Genomic DNA, 17,597 nt, shown 5'->3' on the forward strand with positions numbered 1-17,597 from the left:
ACTATGAAACATCAAGTCATAATGTTGATCATAGGGAAGTAATTCAATTGTTAGAAATTGGTTGAGTTTTCACTGTAGCAAAAGAAGATTTTTGAAACAAATCTCTCGAAAGTTTCAACAGTTTCCAAGGAGCAGCAGCGGCCAAAGGGTTGCCCAGGCATATCGTGCCAAAAAAATACAACTGACGTGTTTTTTTTAAACAAAACCAACACTGGCGTAAGTGGAGCAAGCTGATTAGTTTGATTCTCTGACTTCCAGCCACAGCACCACCAACACCACATTGAATTTTAACTGACGGCGGAACACGGCACAGTTTTTTGACCCCTCCCCTATAGGAGCTCGAACTCGCAACCTCAAGGTAAAGGCAAGGGCAAAGGCAAAAGCAAAGACCACGAATCAACCACAAAGACCAAGACCCCCACCCAAGCACAGTCAACAACACCAAACACAAAATAGAATACAAACGGCCTGACAGCAATATCGAACAGAACCATGCAACCACCCGTTTTGAAAGCAAAAATCAGGGTGATGGGAGAGAAAATTCCAACACCATTAGAAAATTTATTGACAGTGGAAATATAAATGCAGCAAATAAAAATCATGAAAAGGCTGCTCAAATTTCTGAGTTCGAGGAAACAAGTTAAGAGTTGATTTCACAGCTTGACGAGGATCAACACGAGGAGTAGATTGGTAAAATTACTGACAAACTGAACAATATCAACGACATAAAATTAATATTCAGAATCACCCTTCTCAAGAAAACACCACAACAAACTTCAACACGCAGGACAACAACGAGACATCAATAGCAGCCAATTCGACAGCGGATAACTCAACAACTAACGAACATCAACTCTAGAGCAATTAGACAACAGTAAACATCCATTAAGAGGAACTTGCGCAACGAAACCAGCAGTTCTGCTCAACGACAAATCCTCAACAGTTTTTGAAAAAATAGACTAGCTTACTCAAGCAGCCTAAACGACCAGCAGAACAGAGTAACTGGAATGCTGGACACACAAAAACACTCAATCAGCTAACTACACAACAAAGCAATTGTCAACAACATTTTCACAACCAGTTCTCCAATCTATACGCTTTATGTTGAAGCTGTTCCAAAGTTGCATCTCCAGCAGTTCAACGGTGACCAGAGCAAAGGAGCAGATTGGTACAGGCGTTTCAGAATCATGATGGAAGATACTCATCTCACTGATGGACAGAAGATTTCCCATCTACAAGGACCTGTGATTGCATATGCCAAAACGGCAATTGAAGGATTTGCCTGCGACGGTTACCTGTACCAAGATGCACAAAACGAATTGAAACAGCGTTTTGGGAACTCAATCGTCATCATCAGCAACTTGTTGGAAAAACTAATTAACTACATGTCACCAAAAACAACTCTTCCCTGGACAATTGTAACTTTCTTCACGCTGATAAATACCATGACAAGGGGTGCAAGAACTTAATTTTGAAGCCGATCTCAACAGAACGAAAATCTTAAAGCATGCAACCGTACTGCGAAGAATTCAAATTGACTCAGTTTGTTTTACGATGACGAATTCAACAGCCGACACTTGCAGACTTCAACCAATGGATTAAAGAAAAAGCCGAAACACACGAACGCTCAACGCATCAAGGACGAAGAGGTTCTAGCCTTAACACAGCCAATGACACAACACATCAACAAAACATCAACTCAAATGTAACCCGACAATTTCAGCAACAAACAACCAATCCGAACATGAAACAATAGCAGCAACCAACACAGAACACAAACAGTTTTAGCAACAACACCAACAAGAACCAATATAAACAGCGCAGCACAACACAAATGTTTCAAGCAACAAGAACAAGCAATATCAACAACAAGCCTCTGCCTTGTGTCTTCAACGGCGGTCTCAATCAGTTATTCCATTGCCCAACGTTTAAAGCAAAGATAGCAGAGGAAAGATTTCAAACGGTTTATCAGTAGAACTTCTGCAGAAACTGTTTGGAAGCAGACCATCGAGCCAACAATTGTCCCTCAAACCCTTATTGCAGCGAGGAAGGATAGTGACAACAACTCTGCAGCAACAACAGTAATATGCTACACAACAGCACTATGCTACACGGTGCGAACAGTAGTTGCGGCCCAACACTGACCTCATTTGTTCAAACAAACTCTCAACTTGGGAAGAAATGGCAACTCATTTGCTGTCATTAACAGCAAAGAAATAACCACAACAAAAGACATGACAGCAGCAACAAAAACAACAAATCTTCTCAATGTCATGGCAGTTATTTTACATAACAAGGAGAATAAAGAGCGGACATGCGTATTCAACGACCCAGGAAACAACTTAAAAATACTTCTCTCAAAGTCAGCTGACGAACTACGCCTTCAGAAAACAAACATGTCAAAAACTTTTCTCTGAAAAAGTCAACGGAACAGACACAAAAATTTTATACAAATCGTCAAAAGAAATTTCAAATTTGGAAGACGACAAACGCTACAACCTCAAACAATTTTACGTTGTGGAAAAAAGTCAATGTTGTGTCAATATGCCAACTCTGGGTAATTTCCAAGTGACAATTTTGCTTGAACAAGACAAGTTGAACCTTATCTCGCCAATCAGATTTGAAGAAGGACCATCGTCCATCGTCAAAAACATGCGCAAATTTTTCAAACTTGGTTGGAAAATTTCTGGAACTCATACAGTTTTGCATGACAGCAAAACACAAAATTCAATGAATCATACTGCTTTGATTTGCAACAAACGCCTCGAACAAGACAATGACCTCACCGAAAAAGTCTTTTATTGGTGGAAAACACAGACAATACCGTTGGAATCAAAAAGCAAATAGAATGATCCAGAGGTTTTGTAGCCAACAGGATACTTAATAGAACATGCGTGAGACAAACAGATAGACTTTATGAAACGGGACTTCTCTGGAAAGACAAAAGCACTTTACCAGACAACTGGTCACAAGCCTTGAGTCATCTGAATTATCTTGTCAATAGACTACAGAACAAAACTGAGCAGTACAGAAAATGCAATGAGGGCATTCAAGCAGACATAGAAAAAGGCTACTTTGCAAAAGTACAATTCCATCGACAGAAAGAAGCAGGATGATACAAACCACGCTATGAGTTTATAAACTCGAACAAACCCGACAAGATACAGCAAATTTGCAATGACCCACAAATCGGAACAAGCCCCAATCACAAACTCTTGGCTGGACTTGACTTCCTCGTGCAAAAGTATGGAAATTTGCTACACTTTTGACAGGGAGCCATTGACATCCAGGGAGACATCGAAGGCGACGTTCATTTAAATTGGAGTACGCCAACAGGACCAGCGTTATCTGCGCTTCATCTGGAGACAACCCAACAGCCCAGAATTAGAAGTGTACGAATAACAACAACATTTTTTTGCAGTCAGGGACTGACCGGCTTGTGAATATTTTGTTTGCAACTTTCAGCGACGCCATCACACTTTTCGCTACAGCCAAGGATGTCAGGGGTACACTGAAAAAAGGTAAATTCAATCTCACAAAAAAGCCGTGAATTTCTTGAGGAGATGGTGTTTTGGAGGAGACTGTTTAGTAAAAATTTTTTTTCAAAGAGTACTTGAAATTCACTTGAGCTTGGACGAAGACAGAATAACGTTCAGAGTCAAAGACAAAAAGAACCTGAACGGGAAAACATGGACACAAGGCAAGTTTCTGTCTTTTTTGTCAGGTTCCTACAATCTTCTGGGAATCATGTATCCTTTCCTCATCAGAGCCAAGACTCTACTGTAAGAACTGTTGAAATATGGACATGAATAAGACAAAGACCTCAGTGACAACGCTATATAATTCTTCAGAACAGCAAAAATTTTCGAGGAAAGCAGCTTCACAACTACAGAGATACAGAAACACGCAAAGTCGAAAAAGATTGCATGGAAATTGACTCCACCAGGAGCACCTATTTAGGGTGGATCTTGGGAACCTCTCATTGGGATGAGCAAACGACTCTTCTTCAATATCGCTGGATCTCGGAAACTCCAGAAAGACAGTCTCTCAACACTTTTTTGCTTTACTCAATAGCAGGCCTCTAACATCAGTCAAATGTGACATACGCGATGTCGGAAGCTTAACACCAAGACATTTCTTGACAGGAATGACAGCAGGACTGCCACCAGATAATAAAATTAGTAGCAATCACAGAGAAAAACTAGGGAACAACATCAACAGTATCATGAACGAGTTCTGGACACGTATTTTGAAAGAATATCTGCCAACACTCACAGAACGTGGAAAATGGCATTCAACAGTAAACGGGATAGAACTAGATGGCATGGAATGGATAATAGAAGACATCACAGCAAGGTGTATTTGCCGGTAGGTAAGGTACAAAAAGTAAAAAATGTACGAATAATGTGATAAGGTCTTTCCTGGTTCAAACATCAACCGGGGAACGTGTTAAACCAGCTAATAAATTAAGTTGATCAAAGACAAATCAACATAGGGGTTACCAAAAGTAAATGGGGAACAGTAATTTTAAAAAAATCTGCAACACAAATTTGATATCACTTTAGACTTTAGAGTAAGTCGAAAGATGAATATTTCAAACTTTAAATCAGTGAGCTAGCAATTCAAAGGAACGTTTGGTATCAATCAGGTACAATTAGGGTTTTCAATAAGCAACTCAAAAGGCTACTCAACTTACCAAAACTTATCGTACTTTAGAGAAAATCTTTCAAATGGAAATTTAGGCGGGTAGGTCTAAAAGGAAGACAAATTGTGGATAGACATTATATAGGTTATTGAATTCAAATGCACAATTGATCAGCTTATTTCACAACAACGTAGAGTTGAAGCATCAAGATAACTTGATTTTGTATAGGTAGATGACATTAAACAGCTTAGGTAAAGCCAAACACCAGAGGTACAGAAGTATTACAAAATACTTGGTATATCGACGAACTATAATTTGGGAAAAACAGGTAAAAGGTCGTCAATAGGTACAAAGTATTGGTAAATTTAGGCAAGGTAGGGAACACAGGGAGCGTCAGTTTGTCGACCAGCAAGTTTCAATGAACAGCCCAGCAAGAACAATTTTCTAGAATTCACTCATTTTTTGAAATTCGCCAAACAGCAAATACAATGACGATTCAGAACAACTACAACTGTACACAATCAAAAGCAATCAGCACAAAAGGCAATTCATTTTTCTAGCATACAATTTTCATATAACGCAACAAGCAGCACGTTGACAACTAGTTTACAGCAACAATCTACGGACAAGATACTTGTAGATATGGAGAACTCCATAGCTTCAAGACCAGTATTTTATTGAGGACGCAACTCAATACATTTTCAACGGAATCAACAGCAGTTGAAGCATGAATATACAATTCGGCTAAATCAAAAGCAACAACCGAGAGAAGAGAACACGACAAGACGACAAACAGCAACTTCAAACGGACTTCAATAACAACAGATCGACAAAAACATTTCTGATTTTGGTAATCAAAAAGGGGGGCGGAGTGTACCAGGAGGCACGTGCTAAAAACTGTAATTTTGAAACACCATGTCATAATGTTGATTATAGAGATGTAATTTAATGCTCAGAAATGATTGACTTCTTCACGGTAGCAAAAGAAGATCTGTGAAGCAAATCTCACGATAGTTTCAACTGTTGCCAAGGAGCAGCAGCGGGCAAGGAGAAGCAAGGCCCAGGCATATCGTTCCAAAAGAAATATAACTCAAGGGTCCTTTTTGAAACACCACCAACACTGGAGTCAGTGAAGCAAGCGAATTAGTTTGATTCTCTGATGTCCGGCCGCAGCACCACAAACACCACACATTCAATATTAACTGACTGCGGAACACTGCGCAGATGTCTAAGCTAACTCTCGAGAATTAAAATAAACTGATTTTTTTCAGGAAATTTTCAGAAACATTTCTTCTTTAGTAGAAAGTGTCAGACAGTGAAAAAACCACGACTCGCCTTGTTTATAGCACAATTATGGGGTTTAGCTGCTGCATACTCCAGAAAAGTTATTATTTCTTTCAGACAATCGTAAAGTAGAGATTTGCAATGGTATATAAAACGTCAAACGTTAACTCGGTAAGCTAAAAGTCAAATTCTGAAAAAGAACTACATTCTAAAGTCCTCAAAGTCCTTTTAAAAAATTTTGTCCTTCAGTTACCGTTTTTCCCTTTTTGTGTTTGCTTTTTGTTTTGCAGATGCTCTTTTCACAGACTCTGTTTGTTTTATTATTCATTATGAACATAAATAATTAACCAGCTGCAGCCCGGCAACTGTATTGCAGATATTAATATTTCACAAAGCAATCCCTATATTTTAATGGATTATCAAGATACTTCCGAGAAACGTTCACGTGTTTGATCAGCGCCAGATTAGTTATATCTCTTTGAGTATCGTATCCATCAAAAAAGACAGTATCAAAAAGAAGGATTTTTGCATTTATTGGCATTAATAAATACGTGATTAAAATGACAGAAAACATAGCAAATAGCCATCTATATTTTCGTGAAGGCAGCTTCAATTGGAAAGGATTTCCGACATTGTAAATTTGCTTTGCGCTCATTTTTATAGATTTTCTGAAGTCTGAAAAAGACAGACTTAAGAGCACTGTTGTTAAAACGATGGGATACAAATATGCATCATTTGTTTTTTGTTAGTCTAGCGTAGCAGTACTATTAGTAGTATAATAGTTGTGACACAATTTATTTTAAAACACTTAAAAAGCACATTTTCCCCCATAATCGGAGCAAAACTAATGTCGGATAAAATAAAAAAGAAAAGTATATAATGCTCCTAATAAATTATACATCGCCGCGCTAGTTTTCAGTTGCTACTGGATACCAAAAACAGCAGAGAGCTATAGAGAGAAAAAGAAAAAGATAAAGCTAGCGTCTTAATACTGCATTTTTATTCCTTCTTTTTATTTCTATATTATTATTATTTTTCGCGTCACTTTTATTCCGCTTAAACACACTTTGTTTAATAAATTGATAGATGAAAGGTTTGACATTAATGGCAACTTTTGCTAATTACCTGTTTTCCTTTTTCCTCCAATTATCTCAATTCGCCTTGAGCGGCTCTAAAGTAACAAAATAATGAGCGCCTCACAGTCGCTCATAAAAGAACCTTATTGCCATTTAATTTATTCCCAAACTAACAACCACAACAACCATAATTGTCGCATGCCTGATTTAACTTTCTGTTTATTTTTTAATAAAAAAACAACCGCTCGTTAGATAATTATTTCTCATTAGATACGCTATACTAAAAGCGAAAAGCGGTGTTCTATAGTTAAGTAATGAGCGCAAATTAAGCGCAAAACGGCATTTATTATTATATTAACAGGTCTTCAGAGCATTTTAGAAAATGTTTTGCCTAATCAATCTCTTTGTCGCCGTAGACTGATAAAATAGATATTAGCAGCGACAAATCGACGCCTCAAAACTTCCATAAAATCAGTCTCGTCTGCTTGAGGTGGAGAAATTAATTGCTTGCAAGTTAATTGTTTTATTTACGTAAACAACTTATTTATGTAAACAACTTAGTTACCAGTTCTAGACAATTTCACTTGAGTTTATTAAAGTGGTTTCTATAGTGAACATCTATGCACAAGGGAGAAACATGGCACAGCTACCTAGCAATGCGTATGGTAAGAATTTGTGCTTTTTTGAGAATGATAGCTTCCTAGGAAATATCATGAAATATCTACACTAATTTTTTAATAAGATAGTGTTTAAAGCGATTGTTTTCAAAATCTGTTTTTGCCAAATTAACCAAGATATTGAGAGTTTTCAAAAATTACTATTGGTTGTTCACTGATTATTCCATTGTTTATTGTGCAAATTCTCTTGTTAAAAACAATTTGAAAGCATTGCCCGCACTTATAGGCCAAAAAATGCGTTTAAATGGATTTTCGTTGAGAAAAAGTTAGAAAAAAATCTACTTGAGGCAGTCAATTTGGACCATTTTACCAATTAAAATACATTTAAATCGATTATATAGAATGCAAAAAAAAATATTTAAATAAATTTAAACCAATTGAAATCCGTTAAACTGATCAATTTATGACAGGCGTTTACTGGAAATAACTGTAATCTCTAAAATGCATGTTCTCTTTCGACAAAAATTAGTTAGTGAGCATTAGTTAATAAATTTAGTTTTATAAGCAAATGAAAGACTATTATAAATTTTTCAGTTCTCCGAAAGTTTTAGTCGACATTCAACCTTTGGCGCATCTCTTCACAGCAGGTCAAATGTCCATTGTAGAGATCCGGAATCAAAATAAGCTATCTAAATACAAAAAAAAACACATGAATGAAAATCAGCATTGATTTAAAGGCTAATGAATGTTGAAAAATTTTGAAGCGATTATTAAAGAAATTAAAAATAATTGTACCTGATTCTGATGAGACAACTCTGACAACAAATCTGACATAAGCTAAAACAATTTTTTTTGAAAAACTGTCTATTTATATATGATAATTGAAACAAAATGATGAGAAAAAACCTGTGACGAATAGGCTTAAAGTGTTATTTAGCAGGGGCTGAGTACTTAGAAAAAACATTACACACACACACACACATTATTCGGACTCCTCCCATTATTGACCTCCCCGTAGACGGATAAGTTTAATATTAGCAGCGACAAATCGACACCTCAAAACTTCCATAAAATCAGTCTCGTCTGCTTGAGGTGGAGAAATTAATTGCTTGCAAGTTGATTGTTTTGTTTACGTAAACAACTTATTTATGTAAACAAATTAGTTACCTGTTCTAGACAAATTCACTTGAGTTTATTAAAGTGGTTTCTTTAGTGAACATCTATGCACAAGGGAGAAACATGGCAGAGCTGCCTAGCAATGCGTATGGTAAGAATATGTGCTTTTTTGAGAATGGTAACTTCCTAGGAAATATCATGAAATATCTAGACCAATTTTTTAATAGGATAGTGTTTAAAGCTATTGTTTTCAAAATCTGGTTGGACCATATTGACTATTGAAATAAATTTAAGTCGATTATATAGAATGCAAAAAATGATATAAGTCAATTTAAACCGAATGAATTCCATTAAATTGATCAACTTACGACAGGCGTTAACAGGAAATTACTTTAATCCTTAAAATGCATGTTCTCTTTCGACAAAAATTAATTGATGAGCTTTAGTTATTTAATACCTTTTTATATGCAATTGAATTAATATTACATTTTTTTCAGTTCTCTGAAAGTTTCAGTTGACATCTAACCTTCGGTACATCTCTTCACAGCAGGTCAAAGGTCAATTGTAGAGATCCGGAATCAAAATAAGCTATCTTAATACGAAAAAAAAATGAAAAGCAGCTTTGATTTGAAGGCTAAGAATGTTGACAATTCTGAAGCGATTATTAATGAAATTAAAAATAATTGTACCTGATTCTGATGAGACAACTCTGACAAAAAATCTGACATAAGCTAAAACAATTTTTTTGAAAAACTGTCTATTCATAAATGGTAATTGAAACAAAATGATGAGAAAAAACCTGTGACGAATAGGCTTAAAGTGTTATTTAGCAGGGGCTCAGTCCCCCATACAAAAATTTTATCCGTCAATTATCGTGCTTTAACTCTAGAATATGTTTGTATTCTTGATATTCAAGAAAAAGTTTTTGAACACACCCTCAACGCTATGAAATTTTGTTGAAATCAATCTTTTTAAATCTCGACATACTGCGTTTTTTTCAGAAGGTAGGTCTTCAACTGAAATCTCGGCTGACTGAAACAATAATTAGTGTCAATCTATTATTAATGTTTGTAAATTAGTTTATAAATTCATTTTAATTGGCATTCATATTAATAAATTAATATTAAATACTGATCAAATTGTATTCTGTGCGGGTGGGAACAATTTATGGTCAAATATAATATGAAAGTACAATATATTATGAGGCACTATATTTGGAAATCAGTTACAAACCCAGTTGCGCTTATAATTCCTAATCCCGCAATCCCTTCCCCCAAAAATGGCTCGCAACAGATATCGAAGAAATTGTTTGAAGATATGTTACAGAAATTCGTGGGACAGATGCCATTTTTTTTAACTCAAGGCATTAGCCATGGTTTTGCATGAGAGCAAAAATACCTAGTAAAGTTGATTGGTCTCTCTCAAAATTATAGAAGCAATGTAATGCAATACAGAAAGCATTTATAACTTTAATTTTTTGTTTTTTTTCGAATAATTTTCCTCAGTTCTGCTAATCATATCCTCATATCGTGATTATAGAGGGAAATGATATAAATATTCACATTTACTTCCGTCATTAAAATTGCTCTAATTGTCCAATTGTTAATAAGCAGACCAATTTTTTTTGTTTTGTTTGTAAAGTTTATTGAATTGTACATGATTCAAAATTAGACACGTTTTTTTGAATGAATATTACATTTTTTTCAGTTCTCTGAAAGTTTCAGTTGACATCTAACCTTCGGTACATCTCTTCACAGCAGGTCAAAGGTCAATTGTAGAGATCCGGAATCAAAATAAGCTATCTTAATACGAAAAAAAAATGAAAAGCAGCTTTGATTTGAAGGCTAAGAATGTTGACAATTCTGAAGCGATTATTAATGAAATTAAAAATAATTGTACCTGATTCTGATGAGACAACTCTGACAAAAAATCTGACATAAGCTAAAACAATTTTTTTGAAAAACTGTCTATTCATAAATGGTAATTGAAACAAAATGATGAGAAAAAACCTGTGACGAATAGGCTTAAAGTGTTATTTAGCAGGGGCTCAGTACTTAGAAAAAACAACACACACACACACACACACACTCACACACACACGTTATTTGGGCCTCTCTCAGTATTGACCCCCATACAAAAATTTTATCCGTCAATTATCGTGCTTTAACTCTAGAATATGTTTGTATTCTTGATATTCAAGAAAAAGTTTTTGAACACACCCTCAACGCTATGAAATTTTGTTGAAATCAATCTTTTTAAATCTCGACATACTGCGTTTTTTTCAGAAGGTAGGTCTTCAACTGAAATCTCGGCTGACTGAAACAATAATTAGTGTCAATCTATTATTAATGTTTGTAAATTAGTTTATAAATTCATTTTAATTGGCATTCATATTAATAAATTAATATTAAATACTGATCAAATTGTATTCTGTGCGGGTGGGAACAATTTATGGTCAAATATAATATGAAAGTACAATATATTATGAGGCACTATATTTGGAAATCAGTTACAAACCCAGTTGCGCTTATAATTCCTAATCCCGCAATCCCTTCCCCCAAAAATGGCTCGCAACAGATATCGAAGAAATTGTTTGAAGATATGTTACAGAAATTCGTGGGACAGATGCCATTTTTTTGAACTCAAGGCATTAGCCATGGTTTTGCATGAGAGCAAAAATACCTAGTAAAGTTGATTGGTCTCTCTCAAAATTATAGAAGCAATGTAATGCAATACAGAAAGCATTTATAACTTTAATTTTTTGTTTTTTTTTCGAATAATTTTCCTCAGTTCTGCTAATCATATCCTCATATCGTGATTATAGAGGGAAATGATATAAATATTCACATTTACTTCCGTCATTAAAATTGCTCTAATTGTCCAATTGTTAATAAGCAGACCAATTTTTTTTGTTTTGTTTGTAAAGTTTATTGAATTGTACATGATTCAAAATTAGACACGTTTTTTTTTCTGTTTTCTGATTTAAAGGGGCTTCATGTCAAAAAAATTGGTTCTTTATATATTTAAGTTATTCTTGTTTGCTGAGCTTGAGATATCAGAACCAGCTATGTTTCTTTCAAGTGAAGAGCAAAATAATTTCTCTGAGACAATTATTGGAAGCTATTGAATTTGTTTTGGTGACAAAAACAGAAATTAAAGAGTCTGCTTTAACGTTCTTGCAAAATTCTTTTAATTCATTTTAAAGTTTCATTAAAAACTTCAATCTGCAACGTCAAAAAGGATTGACTGATTTCTGAATTAAAAGTCGTAGACAAGTGTTCTCACTTTCTTAACGAAAGTGCCGATGGATGCAGTGCCGAAAAAAGTTCGGGTGGAAATTCATCTGGTCGTGAAAAAGTTGTTTGATTTCTCTGATGACCGCTAAAAAACGTTTACATTCAAGTAATTTCTATCCACAAACAGCTGAGTTAAGCAGGATAACGAAAAAAGGTTTCACAACACAACAAAAGACCTTGAATCCCCTTAGAGTATTAGCATTCCCGGGTTGACAAAAGTTTTAATCAAAGAACTCTCATCTTTAGGATCAGTGACTTCATAAATAGGCAATGTCTGAAACATCGCACAAATGTGATGTCTAAATTTTAGATTGGCAATTTTTTTTGTATGAAGTTTTATGACTACAACTTTTTCATAAATCCGTATCTCTGAAAAACAATAGTTTCCGATATTTTTGCTGGCCAATTTTTTGAAACAATTTATTTGCTCTTTGTTATAGCCCTTTTCCTGATTTGTCTTAAGATTTGTTAAATTAAAACTTTCATTTAATGAAAACTTTATGATTACAACTTTTCATAGACACCATAATATGAAGTTGTATATGAAGTTGTAATTTTGTAACTTTTTGAATTATGGGGTCAAACGGGGACCGTACCGATATTGGAGATGAAAAAGAGTTGCCTCTAAAGTGAATTATCAATTCATGTACTTTACACGACTCAAAATGTTTTTATCATTTTTCATTTTAAAAACCCACGTTTTTTGTTTAGTTTCTGAGACTTTTCTCTGTATTTTGGAGGCCCTCTTCTGAATTTTTGTTGCAATGCAAATTTTAAATGAAAAAAAAAAACATCCAAATTGACATAAATTACATCTAGCTGATCAAATTTATCTGCTGACTGTATATAAAAGTTAATTGAATCAACTTAGGTATTTTTCAGGACAGACTTTTTTTTTGCATTTTTAACCCCATCTTTAGTAAGACCTTAAGGATGGCCTCTCATCTAAAACGAACATGAAGATTATCATCTTGGAAAAGCAGGCTTCAAAATTTACGAAACTTAAACGAATTCATTCTTTCAATTAAGTAAATTTTCCTTGCTTTCCAGATGACGATTATTTAATGAAAGACACAATCAAACCATCAAAGGCTTGATAAAATAAAGTTTATAAAATACTATAGTATTCATTTTAAACAAAATAGGTCTCTCATTAATCATGCTATGTCCTATGTGGTTTCATGGAATCTTAGCAAAGATAGATCATAAAGAGTATTTGGTAAATATTAAAGATTTACAAAAAGTTAGCGGACGAAATTAACAATACGGGATTAACAATACACTTTTACGGGATTGAAATAATCAATATAAAATTCTCACTTCGTGGTAGTCATGTATGGAAAACTTACGCGCAAAAATTCGTTATGTTCTTTAAGGTAGCAATGTTCGTTAACTCTTTTCATTGAGTAGGATTACATGAGGGCGCTTATTAGCGTTCCGTTTGTTACTTCTGGGTCCAGCTACAAACAAGATAATTTAAACGTAAAAGTGTTTGAATTTTTACAACCATAAAACCGTGGAATGGTCATATATAATTTTTAGTAATCATACAAAAAGATCATATATATGCTGAAAAATTATGAAGCCAGTGAGAAGAACCTTAAATTTAAATATGTACCCTTTTCTGTGTCCAGTTTAAAGAAATTTTATTCTTCACTTTCCTTAAATTCATTTTGCTAAAGTTTCTTTCTTATTACTACTACTATTATTTAGCACCACTATGGATTGTGTTGATTCACGACTGTAGCTTGACCTCTTTTTTGTTTTTGTTTTTGACTGTAGTTTTTGTTCTTTAGTCTCATAACTCAGATAAGAAAATCAGGAAAGTTTTCATAAAAAAGTTTTATAAAACAAATATCAAATTCTCTTCTGCGAATTTGTTTCGAAAGTAAAATACTGAAATTCTAAACATTTGTAAAAATTAGTCCTAAACTTTACTACCAATTCTTTTAAAACTCTGTTTGCTTTAAAATTTAAAATGTCAGACAATCTAAGTTCAAGAACCTACGCTGTTTTCAAACTGACTGTCCTGACAAGACTGAATTACCCGAAAAAATTTCAAATGAGTGTTTTATGGCTTTGTCTCGGCACTCTAGTAATTTTTTGAAAAATCAATTAGCTTGCAAATGAAATAAGTTTCTATCTTCTTGCAATTTTTTTCAGCGTTTTTTTGTTAGACTCGTTTGTTCAATTGTGGTAAGAAGTGTGAAACAAGTTATGCCCATATATGTTATCATTTTTCTAAGTGCTTTGCGAAAAGATTTACATTTAAAGTCATTAAGCATTCCATCCATAGGAGCCTTGAAAATAGTGCTTCACAAATTAAAATTTATTCTGTTATATCTTAAATAATACAAAGTAACTTCTAACAAAAATTTTGTCCGCTAATTTCGAAGAAATTACATAAAGAAGACTTTTTAATTCGATCATGATTTTCATTGTAGACAATTGTGAGTGCTATTTTTTGAAAGCCCGTGCAGCCTGGAATGTAGAAAAATTTTGTTGATTTTCATTTTTTCCAGGCTGTTATCGGGGTTTAAATTTTTGTGACAATTCAAATGACATCCGCTGTTTCTGCTCATGTAATCAGGATATTTCCCTTAATTTTTCATAAAATTTACTACCATTTGATAAGTTTTTTTGTTTCTGCCTATCAATAAGGAGAAGGGTTGCTCAATTGTTTGATACGACAACTTCAGTTCAAAATTTGCTTAAAAACTGTTTCATTGCTGAAGTGCAACAAATACGTTCTTGTAACCCATTTTTATCAATGTTTCCAGAAATATAGACCCAAAAAATGATGTCACAACTCAAAATAAACACAAAAGAGGATAGCTTTAACTCTGCTTCCTCCAAGCTTAATCTGGAATAGTAATTTTTCTTGTTTTTTTTTGATAAATTGAAATCATTTTTTATCCAAAATGCACAATTTATTTTTGATATATCCACGCTTTTATTAAAAATTTATATAATTTGATAATTTTTGATATGGAATCGCAATCTTTTAATTAACAATTGTCTTGTTCTGTTGTCTTTGAAGAAAGAATTGAGCGAAAAAAAAGTTAATTAAAAAAATGTTAGAGCATATGATTAGCAAAGCGTAGCAAATCATTATCGTTGATATTCAACATCAAAGGGTATTCATAACCAAACATCACCTGCGCAATATAAATGCAAAAAATACCCACAGAGCTTTGATTTTGAGTTGACTTAAGTTTGGGTATTTGATTTGAACTTTTTTTTTAATTATTCGACACGCAACAATATGAAGGCTAGTTTCCGTCTCAGCAAATTTTTTTTCTATCACAAATTGTTATAAATCTGTAAGGGAAAAGTGTTTTCATAAACCAATTTCCATGCCATTTCCGTTTCATATGTAATGATTTCAGAGAAAATTTCATGGTGTCTGAATTCGGACAAAACTTTGGTGTAAAATTAACCTATAAAATTCCCTTTGCTGATACCTAATACTTCTTACGTCTTTGAGTATGCCTGCTTTTTGAAAAATTCAGATAGCTTTTGAAGCGTACAATCTGACTCTGTATTCTGTCACTCTTTTACTTAGTCTCAAAAAAACGTCAATATTCTAGAACTTGAAACTTTTATCTTTCTAGTGGTACTAGTTTTTTTATTCAATGTTACTAATTTTTAATATTCGAGGCTTTGATGTTACGAGTTTTCATAGAAACTATTTTGACTTTTGGAAATCTGTCGATTATTAGAATTAAAAGGTTGTTTTATTGATTTATCACCTTAGAAAGAAGTTCCGTCGGTTTTTCAGAAAACCTGATTGAAATTATAGATTCATGGTGGTGAGTAGCGTATGGAGTTAGATGCTTCGAAACACTTTTCTGGCAAAAGATAATTGAGTTTTTAAATTTTGCTTGTAATTGTAGGTGGTAGGTGGATTTCTATATTTTTATCACAATTTTTGGATAAAGACAGATCTCAATGTGTCCTCTGAAAATTTAAACTAACGCAATCAATGATTTCAGTTATTATCTAATGATATTATTAACCTTGAAACAATATGTATTGAAACAAAATTTGATTAACTTTTTCTGCCTCTTTTTCTTCCTCTGTTTTATCACTCGTAACTTAGTCTCATTAATGACAAAACCCATCATTTCATATTGATAAATTATCCAACCCATTTTAAATGTTTTTTGCAAATGTTTTTTTCATTGCTTTGACACTATGTTGTTTCAGAAAATCGCTTGTGGTTGTTTATTTGTTGTTTTTTTCGAAAAGTCTAAGCTAAAAGAATTAGTCTCCATTAAAGGTGTGCTAAAGGTTCACTATATGTCCACTAAAATTCTATGAAGTCAATTGGATGAACTTTTTCGATTGTTAAGACTTTTGAAATCTTTTGTTTTGGAAAATCATTAATTTTTTAAAAATTGACCTTTTTCTAAAATTTATTTCTGTCAAACTGTCGCTTAGTCTCAATACACGCAGATTGCGTCTTTTTTTAAGAGCGGAAACTCAATTTTTATGAAGTTTATGCTATTATATTTCGAGTTTTCACCAAATTTTTGCGGTTTCCTATTATTTGCCCAATTTTGAGATCATTTGTTTTCTGTCAAATTTCATCCCTAATTATGGTTCTTGTTTGCTTTGAGGAATAGAAAAATTCAACATAAATCATGGCTTTAATCAAAATTAGTTGTTGTCATCTGCTTTGACACAGTTTTCTCCCAAAATTTATGTTTATTTTTTGGATGTTTTTGTCAATTTATGTGGTCGTATGACTTATTCTGGATAATGACAGGTCTCAATGGCCTCCCACGCAAAAATAAAAGAAACAATTGCTTAAATTGTATTTTTATCCAATGGTTTTATTGACTCTGATTTTAATTGTTCTCAAAAACTCATAGCTATTTTTAAACTTTGCACTTTTGTTCTTTTTTTGACTGGTTATTTAGTCTTATTAAGGACCTAAATTTAAGGGCATTTTCTAGATACATTCCATTTTTTCATATTGTTTAACGTTTCTGCTGATGCTTTATCTGATGCTGTTTAGACTCTTGTTTCGTTGTAGTTGATGCCATTTTGACTTTGTTATTAAGAGTTTGTAGGAAAGAGGTGTTGGTTTGTGGTCGTGTTTTTCGTCTACTAGCGATGGCAAATAGCATATTGTGGCAATATTAAGTTCCTTGTCTCACTAATGACTGGTCACAATGGCTCCGAAAAAATTACATAAGAATCCATCTTGAATTTCTGGTTGAAAACTGATGGTTATATGACTTTGACTCTTTTCATATTTGTTTATGTTGACAAGTTACTGAGTCTCATTAACGACAGATCCGATGTGCTTTGAAGTGATGTACCAGCCAATTTTTTAGTTTCCATACTATCTGATTCTATTTTGACTTTGTTAGCGTTTTATTATATATAAAAGATTTCGAGTTTGACCGTAATTAATGATTGTGGTGTTTTGTTGTGTTGTTTTGTTTTGTTTTCTTGTTAATAGCAGGTACAAGTGCTCTTTAAAGCTGCATTATATTAGTCATCTTGTCGTTTGCGTTTGACACTATTTTTGTAACTCATTTACGAATAGTAC

At 33.6% G+C, this 17,597-nt stretch overlaps 1 protein-coding gene across 2 annotated transcripts in view; it reads left to right on the forward strand.

Annotated features, from left to right (window-relative positions):
- Positions 1 to 6,901: 6,901 nt before the first annotated feature.
- The window catches only part of LOC142344833 (uncharacterized), a 117,675-nt gene continuing 106,979 nt past the window's right edge, over positions 6,902 to 17,597 (forward strand). The window contains exon 1 of one of the 2 annotated variants that reach the window (XM_075396819.1): positions 6,902 to 7,670. In XM_075396819.1, coding sequence (XP_075252934.1) covers positions 7,643 to 7,670 — 28 coding nt within the window. In that variant the 5' untranslated portion in view covers positions 6,902 to 7,642. Of the gene's footprint in view, positions 7,671 to 8,778; positions 8,890 to 17,597 lie in introns of those variants that run through there. The other variant, XM_075396820.1, reaches the window with a different exon arrangement.

Source organism: Convolutriloba macropyga, chromosome 8, assembly GCF_964194025.1.
Source record: "Convolutriloba macropyga chromosome 8, txConMacr16.3, whole genome shotgun sequence".
Lineage (NCBI taxonomy): Eukaryota > Metazoa > Xenacoelomorpha > Acoela > Convolutidae > Convolutriloba > Convolutriloba macropyga.